Here is a 13,995-nt window from a genome sequence, read left to right on the forward strand (position 1 = left end):
TAGAGTATCCTCTTCTGAGCATTGTTTCCTAACTGCAAGACACTAGGGATTGTGACTGCTCTCTCCTTCTACCTATACCTCCTACCGGGAGAGGAGTGGATACATTTCAGCAGAATCAATGACAAAGCGTTCTCCCATAGACTTACATTAAGTCCCCATATTATTCTATGGCAACATTGGTAAACAACTTTCCAGACATCACCTGTCAGGCTGTCTGCTTTTTGTAGTATCACCTGAATCTGAATGTCATAGTTTTTTAAAAAGTCACACATTTTTTTCAAATATCATGGGTTGACCCGGTGTAGAAATTACCTTACAGGTGATTTGGGCTTTTGGAAACTTTTGATTTAAAAATTAGCAAAGTCACTAAAGACCAAACGCCACATACGCTGCTACGACACATCTGACCAGCAGAAAAGCCAAAACCATAAAAACAGACAGACAAAGCCAGACTTATGATACACGTGCTCCTATGTCTGTATTTGGGTCTTTGTTGCCCGTCAGATACATAAAAGTGGTTTGATGAATGTGTTTTCTTATGTTCTACTTGCATAAGTCCCAGCACATACAGCAGAGTAGTGGAGAGACTATGCAACTTTTATGTGTCAAGTCATGAATACATAGGGGGTCATTTACTAAGGGCCTGATTCGCGTTTTCCCAACGTGTTACCCGAATATTTCCGATTTGCACCGAATTTTCCTGTATTGCCCCGGGATTTTGGCGCACGCGATCGGATTGTGGCGCTTCGGCGCTGGCATGCACGCGACGGAAATCGGGGGGCGTGGCCGAGCGAAAACCAGACGGATTCGGAAAAAACGCTGCATTTAAAACAATAAAAGTGTCGCTTGGGACACGCTTACCTTCACTTGGTCCGGCTCGGTGAATTTCAGGGCATTCGGATGCTTTTCAGCGCAGCAGCGCCACCTGGTGGACGGCGGAGGAACTACCTTGATGAATCCCGGCCGGACCCGAATCCAGCGCAGAGAACGCGCCGCTGGATCGCGAACGGACCGGGTAAGTAAATCTGCCCCATAGTTTTTATGTTCTATGTTTATGCCAGAATAATGAAGTGGTGGAAATAAGCAGAGAGAGGTCCTAAAACACCTCAAAGTGACTTTTTGAGACTTTTTTTTTTGCGCCCCCAAAAAAGATCAATGTAAGTTAACCCCTGATGTGAAATAAAAGTGCTGACTTTGTATAGGGGAAATTTTCAAATGTCTACAAAGTTCAGTGTTTCACTAATCCACGGTCCTACAACAGAACTAATAGTAGATTATAATATAGGCAGTTTGGGCGGTAGCCCGGGGCCCAAGCCTTTTAGGAGGCCACCTAAACCACCCATAAAGGACCTTCACCCATGAAATCCTTTTACTTCCTGCTCTCAATACACATGTGCTCGAGAGCCATTTCAGGACCTTTGAGGGTCTGCCAAAGGTCCTGAAACAGCAGATTTAAAACGAACAGGAAGAATGCATCCTCCATTTCCCAAGAAGATTTATTCTAGTACCATATAAAAATAGTGACTTCCAAAACCTGTAGGGGCTATAATATTCATACAGCCCAGGGCCCGTGGCAGTCCTTATCCGCCCTTGAACGGACCCCCCTTTTATTTCAGAAATGAAAGGTAAAACAATGGGGCAGATTTACTTACCAGGTCCATTCGCAATCCAGCGGCGCGTTTTCTGCGCTGGATTCGGGTCCGGATTTATTAAGGCAGTTCCTCTGACGTCCACCAGGTGGCGCTGCTACGCTGGAGTTCCCCGGAACGCACTGGAATACGCCGGGCTGAGTGAAGGTAAGTGCAAGCTCCGCGACACTTTTTTTTTTTTAAATACGGCGGTTTTTCCGAATCCGTCGGGTTTTCGTTCAGCCACGCCCCCCGATTTCCAGCGCCGATGCGCCGCAATACGATCGCGTGCGCCAAAATCCTGGGGCAATTCAGGGAGAATCGGCGCAAATCGGAAATATTTGGGTAACACGTCGGGAAAACGCGAATCGGGCCCTTAGTAAATGACCCCCAATGTATCAGATAGTAATGGGTGGATGGCCTAACTTTTAGACTATGTCCAAAACATGGCCGCCATCTCGAAAGCCGCCATATTGAATCAAGGGCAACTTTGTCCAATGGAAATGTAGTCATGCAGCATCAGAAAACAGAATTGTCTAACAAATTGATTGCCACAATCTGATCTGCAATATCTATTGTTGGTGAAAAGTTGACAACACAGAAAGCTGCAATAACACTCAGCAACATTCTCTGTGATGCTCAGCTATGTGACGTGTCATCCCTGGTGCTGAGCAAAGAGCTGAATGTGTTGGATCCAATCTTTATCCACCTGCATGAGAATCTATGGAGAATCTCTGTGCTGATAACATTGAACCACAAGAGATATTACAGATCAACAATCAACAATTCAGGTCTTTGATGCTACATGACCACCAACACATTGGAAGAAATCTGCCTTTTATCCAATATGGTGGCTTCCAAGATGGCTGCCATGTTCCAGTCATAGCCTAAAAGATATCCCCATTCCTCACTAATTACTTGTTTGAGGATCAAATGTGTCATTGTTCCTTTCATTTCTGAAATTAAAGGGGGTCCTGGGACCTTTTATTCAATCCCAAATTATGTCTCCATGTATTACTAGATTAGGACAACCATGTCTATGTAGGGTTCCGGTCAGTAACCTATCTCTTCCATGTTCTCTTTGTGTGCAGTCACCTAACAAACCCACAAACCCGCAAGATAAAATCCGGCCATTGACCAGCCTGGACCACCCGCAGAGCCCGTTCTATGACCCGGAAGGAGGCCCCATCATTCCAGTGGCTAGAGTTGTCATCGAACGAATTGCCCGAAAGGTAAGTACCATCACATATCATGTGTAAGGCTCACGGTTACTGACGTAGAGTAATAAAGGAGAGGGTTTATTTCTAAAATTCTAATCTTAAAAAACTAAAATCACTTTGTTGAGCTTTTTTTTCTTCTTAAAGGTAATTTGCCATTACTCTGCATGTGTCTGTCATCTATATAATCACCATAAATTGCCCTAAATTAACCATTCTGATTTTTTCCCTCTAGTTCTGTGCCGTACCGTTCCTCTGTCATTCCTTTAACGAAATTTATAAACACAATGACAAGTGGGTGTTACCATTTCCCTTATAAAAAGAGGTGTGAATTTACATAAACTGACTCCTTTACAGTGATTGGACAGAGACAGCATGTCCCCAACTGGTACAACCTACTTGTCAATCTATCCATATATTTTTAGTAGGAATAACAGAGGAACAAACACTATTTCAGAAAAAAGTGAAAATGACACATCTGATCCCCCAGCAAGTAATGGGTGAGGGGGGTATCATTTAGGCTATGTCAGGAACATGGCCACCAACTTGAAAGCCACCATATTGGATCTAGAATAAGTTTGTCCAATGTGAAGGAGATTGTGTACCAATAATTGCCTCAGAAACCATTGCTGCAATCAGATCTGTAAAATCTGTTGTGGTTCACAAGTCATCACCACAGAGTCATCACCACAGAAGTATCACCACAGAAGTATCACCACAGAGTCATCACCACAGAGTCATCACCACAGAGTTATCACCCCAGAGTTATCACCACAGAAGTATCACCACAGAGTCATCACCACAGAGTTATCACCCCAGAGTTATCACCACAGAGTCATCACCACAGAAGTATCACCACAGAGTCATCACTACAGAGTAATCACCACAGAAGAAGTATCACCACAGAGTCATCACCACAGAGTCATCACCACAGAGATTCTCCACAGAGTTATCACCATAGAGTTATCACCACAGAGTTATCACCACATAATTATCACCACATAATTATCACCACTGAGTTATCACCACAGATATTCTCCACAGATTCTCATATGGCTTCATAATGACTGGATCCAGTGCCTCCAGCTCTGTGACAACACGTCACGTAGCTGTGTATCACAGGGGACAGGTTGCTGCAACTTTCTGAGGTAATAACTTTTGAAAAACAAGAGATATTACAGATCTGATCATGGCAATCGATTTCTGACACAATCCTGGTCTGCTATGATGCTACATGACAATTGGCATAACATGTCCTTGATCAAATATGGCAGCTTTCAAGATGGCGGCCATGTTCTGGACATAGCTTAATAGATAAAGTTTGGTACTTTTGTGTAGAAAATTCCTATGGGTATCAGAACTGAGGCCTCAGCATGAGTATATATGATGAACCCAACCATATTGGACGGAAAAATCCAGCGCTCCTTACTAACAACAGAACCTGAGCAGTGGCACCACCTTCCACATTAATCCTGTATTCCCTCTTACAGGGGGAGCAATGTAACATAGTCCCCGACAACGTGGATGACATTGTCGCTGATCTTGTCACTGAAGAAAAAGAAGAAGGTAAAAATACAATTTGGGGATCCAATTAACCCCTTATCACCGACACTAGTTTTCAGCTCAATGACCAGACTCGATTTTTCAAATCTGACATGTCTCACGATAATTGGTTATAACTTCGGAACGCTTTAACATATCCTGGTGATTTTGAGAATGTTTTCTCGTGACACATTGTACTTCATGTTAGTTATAAAATTTAAGTGATACGTTTTGCGTTTCGTTCTGAAAAAAAGTGAAAATTTGGCAAAAGTTTGTAAAAATTCTTCATTTTCCAAGTTTGAAATGTTCTGGTTTCCAGACAGGAAGTAAAACTACCCAAAAAGTTTGATAATTAACATTTACAGAATATCTGCTTTATGTTGGGATGATATTTTATGCTTCCGGTCATTTTTCTAGGATGTTATGAGGTGCAGAACTTTAGGTGCGATTTTTCTTATTTTCATGAAAATTGCCATAACTCACATTTTGAGGGACAACTCAGCTTCCAAGTGACTTTGTAAGGCCTAAATAATAGTAAAACCTCATAAATTACCCCACTATAGAAACTTCACCCCTTAACGTATGTAAAACAACTTCTATTAAGTCCATTAACCCTTTAAGTGTTTCACATGGGTTAAAAAATATGGACCTGCGATTTAGAAACTATGGAATTTTTTTGGAAATACATTCATTTAGGCCAAAACTGACATTTTCAGAATAAATTAAATGATGAAACGCACTGCAACGCTTGATGCCCAATTCCTCCCGAGTGTACTGATACCCCATATGTGGTGGTAAACTGCTGTACGGGCGCACGGCCGAGCATAGAATGAATGGAGGCGCCGTCCACAGCAGATTTGTATTGTCACATTGTACGACCTATAAATTTTTATTTTTTTTGGTAATGCGATCATATGAGGGCTTATTTTTTATGGGATGAGATACAATGTATAAATAATTTATTTTGGGAGTCTAAAGCTTATTCATGAGATTTTATTAACTATTTCAAGGGGGACACAAACAAAATCATCAATTTTTATTTTGGATTGTGAGCATTTCCCCCCCCCCCCGCTCACCGTAACGTAAAAATAATATTTTATCTTTATTCTCTGGTTCACTACGATTGCGGTGATACCTCATTTATATAGTTTTTCTTATTTTGCTCAATTTTCCTGAGCAAAACCAATATTGGAGAAAATCGCATTGTTTTTACTATTGACAACTTTTCAGGGCCATAACTTCTGTATTTTTCTGTTGTCAGATCTGGTTGAGGGCTTATTTTTTGCGAAAACAGTTGTTCTTTTCAGTCGTATCATATTAGATACCGTAACTTTTTTTGATCACTTTTTAGAACATTTTTTGTGATGGTGTTTGATGAAAAATTGTATATTATGGGAAGTTTTTCGAGTTTTTTTTTACGTAGTTCACCGAGCGGGTTCAATATTGATTTAGATTTATTGTACAGATTAATACGGACGCGGTGATACCAAATATGTACGTGTTTTGTGTTTTATATACTTTATTTGCATTTTATGTGTTACTGGGGAGATTATGGGACTTTTATTTTATTTATTTATTTAATTATATTATAAAAAGATTTAATTTTTTTTTTTTTACTTTTTTACATTTTCTACTTCTTGGCTTGAATAAGCGATCATCCGATCGCTTATTCAAGCCTTTACACTGCAATACACTTGTATTGCAGTGTATAGTGAAAGTAACTGAGCATGCTGCGCATGCTCAGTTACTTACAGCCGGGTCCTGCCAGGAAGGCAGGACCCGGTGAGAAGAGGAGCCGACAGCCCCGGGTCACTCGTCGGAACCCGGGGCAGCGGCAGGAGGGATCGGATCCCCCGGTAAGCACACCGGGGGGGTCCGATCCACGGGGGGGACACTTGCACGCCGCGGTCATGCTTGACCGCGGCGTGCAAGGGGTTAAACACCCGGGATCGGAGTTTTTCCGATCCCGGGTGTTAGTGCCGGGTCTGGGCTGTGATATCACAGCCCGACACCGGCACCAGTGAGACCCGGTGTCCCGAAAACTTCTTCTGATGCGCCGCCGTAGAAAGGCGTCGCATCAGAAGAAGTACCCTTAATGACCGCCGTAAAAACCCGATAGGGCGGTCATTAAGGGGTTAAATTTAATAAATGGAACCTGTCTCCTCTCCTGATAAATCTGTGTTACTAAATACTTGTATTTCTGATTCATCCCAAAACTATGTATTGTTCCTCCTGGTCACTGGTGCTACCGGTTGGTGTTTGCTGCAATATGCAGCAAACGCTCACCTTGTATGGAGAGAGTTCAGCCTGTGAGCATGGATAAACCAGGGGCACTATGACTGTGGTAATCTTCTTATATTTGTTATGCTAACGAGCCAGGAGAACCTCTCTTTGCTGCAGCTTCACAGGATTATATACAGTGTGAGCACTTCCCCCTCCCACTGTTTGCTGAAACTTCCTCTGCTGCAGTGAGTGAGTGAGGGCAAGTGCTGAGGGAGCAGGGTGTGGTGGGAGCCTGTGAAGCAACAGCACGGAGGGGCACTAGTAACACCTTCATGGCATCATTTTAAAAGGAAGAAGACCATGGATAACAAATATAGGAAGATTACCACAGTCCCGGTGCCTGGATCTATGAGTAAGTGCCCCTGGTTTATCATGATGGATTTTGATGGTAGATTTCCTTCAATGTTATTTTATATGCCTCTACTTGTGATATATTCTGAATCTGGGAGGGAACACTACATCCGTCTTCCAAAGAGCAAGATAAATGCCCTAATCTGGTAGCCGCCCCTATCGCCATCGCCATATCGCTAATGGTTAGAATAAAACAAGTCTGCCAGGAGACCCGAATTCCGGAGCGAGACGATGACAAGAACCAATTGTGATTATGCAAAAAAAAAAAGAACGCTTTGTTTGTCTTAAAATCATAGCGCCGCTTTTTATTTTTCCTTGGCAATCACTCATCCGCGCCACCGCCGCCAAAGAGGGAAGGAAAAATGAGCCGAGCGTTTGCCAGTCACTGCCCTCAAGTGGTTCTCGAAAGATCTGCAAGATGTATGATTAAAGGGATCATTTGTCAAGCTCAGCGGGGGCACATGGAAGGCAGCAAAATGGCACTTGATGGATCTTTTCGCTTTTTGGGAATTTTTAAGTGATTTATCAGAAGGCGTTGTGTCGTGTTTCTCTTCTCTATCTGCCGCCGACTTAAATTACCTCAATATATTCAATGTGTTGTGGTCGGCGCTCGGTGGGCAAAGTTTTTAAGAGATAAATCAACGCACTGACAGGACCTGAGGTGGAGGAACAATTATATGACACCTTAAAGGAGCACCAAAAACTTACATTCTTCTAAAAGAGGTTTTCAGCTTTTTCGGGAAAAACCTCTATGGGGGCAGGGTGATGACATGGAGGAAAACCTGGGGCAGCAACAGTGACATAGAGCCCACTGCTTCAAGCTCTGCGTCCTGTTGTGGGTGAACCCTCAATCGTCTATCGATTGCCTATCCTTACAATTAGGCTGTTGATACTTTTAACTTTCAACCCCTTCAAGCTAAGAAACTTAGACTCTGGTTGACTCTTGTGTAATGACTAAAGCAGTTCGCAACCTAACGACGTTCATTATAATTGGGTGACAATTGGGTGATGTCATGTGATCACTAGTTTCTTTATAGGCCTAGTCTCAAAGTCAATGGATTATCTCTTCCTATCCAAAAAAATTCCTGTCGGACGTCAACAGGAGACAAAGTGGTTGTACAGAAATCGAGGTTGAGCTCCCCATCATTCTTCCATTCATTCCATTGATTTTTACCTGGTCAACCCCTCTAATCTAATGATTTGGAACTTAGACTTTGGTTGACCGTTACGTAATGACTGCAGCAGTTCGCAACGTAAACCACATTCACTATTGATTGGCTGATGTTGCAATCTTATGTCACGTATGTAAGTCCTAACCTTATTGTCAATGGGTGACTCCATTTGTATTCCAAAAAAAGCCAACAGTAGACAAAGTGGTTCCACAGCAATCGATGCGGAATCCAAGGGTCGGCTCCACCAATCTTCTATTGATTACCTATCCATAGGGTAGGCCATTCATAGTTTAAACTGGTCAACCCCTTCAAGCTAATAATATAGAACTTAAACTTTGGGTAACTGTTACGCAATCACTACAGCAGTTTGCAATGAACCCCAAGTTTCTGTGTAGTCCTAATCTTGTAGTCGATGGGCGACTTCATTTGTGGGAAGCTACCAGGAGACAAAGTGCTTGCACAGCAATCAATGCCAAGGTCGATGGTCAGCCCCTCACCAATCTTCTTTACATTGCCTTTAGGTGAGACCAATGATAGTTTTACATGGTCGATAAGGGACTCAATTCCCAAAAATATCTTGTGTGGGGCCAACAGAAGACGAAGTCTGATGTATGAAAGTCTAATGCCACCAGATAAGGTGGACTGCAGAAATAATGATGGATTTGGTGTCGCAGTGAGGTCTAGATGTCTCCTGATTTTTTAAATATTTGTTTTCTAGATGACACCCCGGAGACCTGCATCTATTCCAACTGGTCTCCCTGGTCCGCCTGCAGCTCTGCTACCTGTGAGAAAGGCAAGAGGATGAGACAACGTATGCTCAAGGCACAGCTGGATCTCAGTGTACCGTGTCCAGACACACAGGACTTTGAGCCTTGTATGGGGCCGGGATGCAGCGATGATGGTAATTTGGAGTCACACATGGTGAAAGGTTGAGTTGAATTTAAGGAATTGTACATGATTTGAAAAAAAAAATGGCCAATAATAAGACAATGGGGTTCATTTACTAAGGGCCCGATTCGCATTTTCCCGACGTGTTACCCGAATATTTCCGATTTGCGCCGATTTCCCCTGAATTGCCCCGGGTTTTTGGCACACTCGATCGGATTGTGGGGCATCGGCGCTGGCATGCACGCGACGGAAATCGGGGGGGGCGTGGTCGAACGAAAACCCGACGGATTTGGAAAAAACGCCGCATTTAAAAAAAAAATTGGTCGCACACGCCATACTTACATGCACCAGGAAGAGATCAGTGAACTCTGACGCAACTCAGCGGACCTCGGCGCAGCAGCGACACCTGGTGGACATCGGGCGCAGGAGCTTCATGAATCGCCAGAAGACCCGAACGCTCGTCCGAGAAGCCGCCGCTGGAACGCAAATGGACCGGGTAAGTAAATGTGCCCCAATGAGATAAAATAACCAAATAACTGGTAAATCCCCCGAGGCCTGAGCACAGTTTTTGTTGGCTGGACTACAGTGATGGTGTGTTGACTGAGGGAGGAACCTTTTGGGTTTCACGTGAGTAGACATATCTTTGAGAGTTAGACTTAGAGTTCTCTGTTCTGTTCTTGTTCTTGTGATTGAATCTTCTATAATTCATTGCCCTTAGGTTTCGGAAAAGTTGGTTTCTTTTATTTCCAGGAATTCTTGAAAACCCATTGGTGGACCCGGGAAGGGGTGGAAAAAAAAATGTATTTGCTTCGACTGCTTTTGACTCCCAGTTCCAATGTCATTCTGGTACTTCTGCAGCAGTCTGGAGGTTTTGGGACCTGCTACTGTTGATGAATGACCTCCTTGGACCTGGGGACAACAAAGATGACCCTATGGTCCAAGGAGGCCATTTATTAGCCAAAAATGATCTTGTGAAGAACTGCAACTTCCACTTACGCACAGTCCAGTAAACAACACTCTTACAGAGTCAGTTACTTAACAGGACCATCAACAGGACCCCCCAAGCCTAAATGAGTTTACAGATTTTTCAATGGGGATGGGGAACTTCAACTAATGTTACTGTCTAAAGCCATGATTGCATATTGTGTAGTTGGTGTGTAGCCCATATACCAACATCTCAGAAACCTTCCATTCATTACTACAGAGAAATCTTGTTCTGCCATGGTCTTCCACAAGGCTTTGCTTTCTTTCAGATGCGTCCACATGTATGATGTCAGAGTGGATCATGTGGTCCCCGTGTAGCGCCACCTGCGGGATGGGAATGAGATCCAGGGAACGATATGTAAAACAATTTCCTGAGGACGGATCTATGTGTAAATTTCCTACAGAAGAAACAGAGAAGTGTATAGTAAATGAGGAATGTGGTGAGTTATTATTCCCATATTTGATTAACTGAAATCTCTATAACACAATAAATTGTACAAGTCAAAGATGATGTCACAGCTTATCTCCTCCTCCTCCCTGTACAATGACCTCTATATAGATAACACTGACCCATCACTACATCACTACTGACAATAGATGATGTCACAGCTTATCCTTTCCCCCTCCTCCCTGTACAATGACCTCTATATAGATAACACTGACCCATCACTACATCACTACTGACAATAGATGATGTCACAGCTTATCCTTTCCCCCTCCTCCCTGTACAATGACCTCTATATAGATAACACTGACCCATCATTACATCCCTACTGACAATAGATGATGTCACAGCTTATCTCCGCCTCCTCCCTGTACAATGACCTCTATATAGATAACACTGACCCATCATTACATCACTACTGACAATAGATGATGTCACAGCTTATCCCCTCCTCCTCCCTGTACAATGTCCTCTATATAGATAACACTGACCGATCATTACATCACTACTGACAATAGATGATGTCACAGCTTATCTCCTCCTCCCTGTACAATGTCCTCTATATAGATAACACTGACCCATCATTACATCACTACTGACAATAGATGATGTCACAGCTTATCTCCTCCCCCTCCCTGTACAATGTCCTCTATATAGATAACACTGACCCATCATTACATCACTACTGACAATAGATGATGTCACAGCTTATCTCCTCTCCTCCCTGTACAATGACCTCTATATAGATAACACTGACCCATCATTACATCACTACTGACAATAGATGATGTCACAGCTTATCTCCTCCCCCTCCCTGTACAATGACCTCTATATAGATAACACTGACCCATCATTACAACACTACTGATAATAGATGATGTCACTGCTTATCTCCTCCTCCTCCCTGTACAATGTCCTCTATATAGATAACACTGACCCATCATTACATCACTACTGACAATACATGATGTCACAGCTTATCCCCTCCTCCCTGTACAGTGACCTCTATATAGATAACACTGACCCATCATTACATCACTACTGACAATAGATGATGTCACAGCTTATCTCCTCTCCTCCCTGTACAATGACCTCTATATAGATAACACTGACCCATCATTACATCACTACTGACAATAGATGATGTCACAGCTTATCTCCTCCTCCTCCCTGTACAATGACCTCTATATAGATAACACTGACCCATCATTACATCACTACTGACAATAGATGATGTCACAGCTTATCTCCTCCTCCTCCCTGTACAATGACCTCTATATAGATAACACTGACCCATCATTACATCACTACTGACAATAGATGATGTCACAGCTTATCTCCTCCTCCTCCCTGTACAATGACCTCTATATAGATAACACTGACCCATCATTACATCACTACTGACAATAGATGATGTCACAGCTTATACCCTCCCCCTCCCTGTACAATGTCCTCTATATAGATAACACTGACCCATCATTACGTCACTACTGACAATAGATGATGTCACAGCTTATCTCCTCCTCCTCCCTGTACAATGTCCTCTATATAGATAACACTGACCCATCATTACATCACTACTGACAATAGATGATGTCACAGCTTATCTCCTCTCCTCCCTGTACAATGACCTCTATATAGATAACACTGACCCATCATTACATCACTACTGACAATAGATGATGTCACAGCTTATCTCCTCCCCCTCCCTGTACAATGACCTCTATATAGATAACACTGACCCATCATTACAACACTACTGATAATAGATGATGTCACAGCTTATCTCCTCCTCCTCCCTGTACAATGTCCTCTATATAGATAACACTGACCCATCATTACATCACTACTGACAATAGATGATGTCACAGTTTATCCCCTCCTCCCTGTACAGTGACCTCTATATAGATAACACTGACCCATCATTACATCACTACTGACAATAGATGATGTCACAGCTTATTTCCTCCAACTCCCTGTACAATGACCTCTATATAGATAACACTGACCCATCATTACATCACTACTGACAATAGATGATGTCACAGCTTATCTCCTCCTCCTCCCTGTACAATGTCCTCTATATAGATAACACTGACCCATCATGACATCACTACTGACAATAGATGATGTCACAGCGTATCTCCTCCTCCTCCCTGTACAATGTCCTCTATATAGATAACACTGACCCATCATTACATCACTACTGACAATAGATGATGTCACAGCTTATCTCCTCCCCCTCCCTGTACAATGTCCTCTATATAGATAACACTGACCCATCATTACATCACTAGTGACAATAGATGATGTCACAGCTTATCTCCTCTCCTCCCTGTACAATGACCTCTATATAGATAACACTGACCCATCATTACATCACTACTGACAATAGATGATGTCATAGCTTATCTCCTCCTCCTCCCTGTACAATGACCTCTATATAGATAATACTGAACCATCATTACATCACTACTGACAATAGATGATGTCACAGCTTATCCCCTCCTCCCTGTACAATGGCCTCTATATATATATATATATATATATATATATATATATATGTATATATATAACACTGACCCATCATTATATCACTACTGACAATAGATGATGTCACAGCTTATCTCCTCCTCCTCCCTGTACAATGACCTCTATATAGATAACACTGAACCATCATTACATCACTACTGACAATAGATGATGTCACAGCTTATCTCCTCCCCTCCCTGTACAATGACCTCTATATAGATAACACTGACCCATCATTACATCACTACTGACAATAGATGATGTCACAGCTTATCTCCTCCCCTCCCTGTACAATGACCTCTATATAGATAACACTGACCCATCATTACATCACTACTGACAATAGATGATGCCACATCTTATCTCCTCCTCCTCCCTGTACAGTGACCTCTATATAGATAACACTGACCCATCATTACATCACTACTGACAATAGATGATGTCACAGCTTATCTCCTCCTCCTCCCTGTACAATGTCCTCTATATAGATAACACTGACCCATCATGACATCACTACTGACAATAGATGATGTCACAGCGTATCTCCTCCTCCTCCCTGTACAATGTCCTCTATATAGATAACACTGACCCATCATTACATCACTACTGACAATAGATGATGTCACAGCTTATCTCCTCCCCCTCCCTGTACAATGTCCTCTATATAGATAACACTGACCCATCATTACATCACTAGTGACAATAGATGATGTCACAGCTTATCTCCTCTCCTCCCTGTACAATGACCTCTATATAGATAACACTGACCCATCATTACATCACTACTGACAATAGATGATGTCATAGCTTATCTCCTCCTCCTCCCTGTACAATGACCTCTATATAGATAATACTGAACCATCATTACATCACTACTGACAATAGATGATGTCACAGCTTATCCCCTCCTCCCTGTACAATGGCCTCTATATAGATAACACTGACCCATCATT

General features: G+C 42.6%; 1 protein-coding gene across 2 annotated transcripts in view; it reads left to right on the forward strand.

The window, feature by feature from the left end:
• Window positions 1-13,995, forward strand: part of SPON1 (spondin 1) — a 238,994-nt gene that overhangs the window by 211,572 nt on the left and 13,427 nt on the right. For both annotated transcript variants that reach the window (XM_072118630.1, XM_072118631.1), the window contains exons 9-12: window positions 2,720-2,860; window positions 4,336-4,411; window positions 8,912-9,094; window positions 10,335-10,505. In XM_072118630.1, the coding sequence (XP_071974731.1) occupies window positions 2,720-2,860; window positions 4,336-4,411; window positions 8,912-9,094; window positions 10,335-10,505 (571 nt within the window). The remainder of the gene's footprint in view (window positions 1-2,719; window positions 2,861-4,335; window positions 4,412-8,911; window positions 9,095-10,334; window positions 10,506-13,995) is intronic.

This window comes from Engystomops pustulosus, chromosome 7 (assembly GCF_040894005.1).
Source record: "Engystomops pustulosus chromosome 7, aEngPut4.maternal, whole genome shotgun sequence".
Lineage (NCBI taxonomy): Eukaryota > Metazoa > Chordata > Amphibia > Anura > Leptodactylidae > Engystomops > Engystomops pustulosus.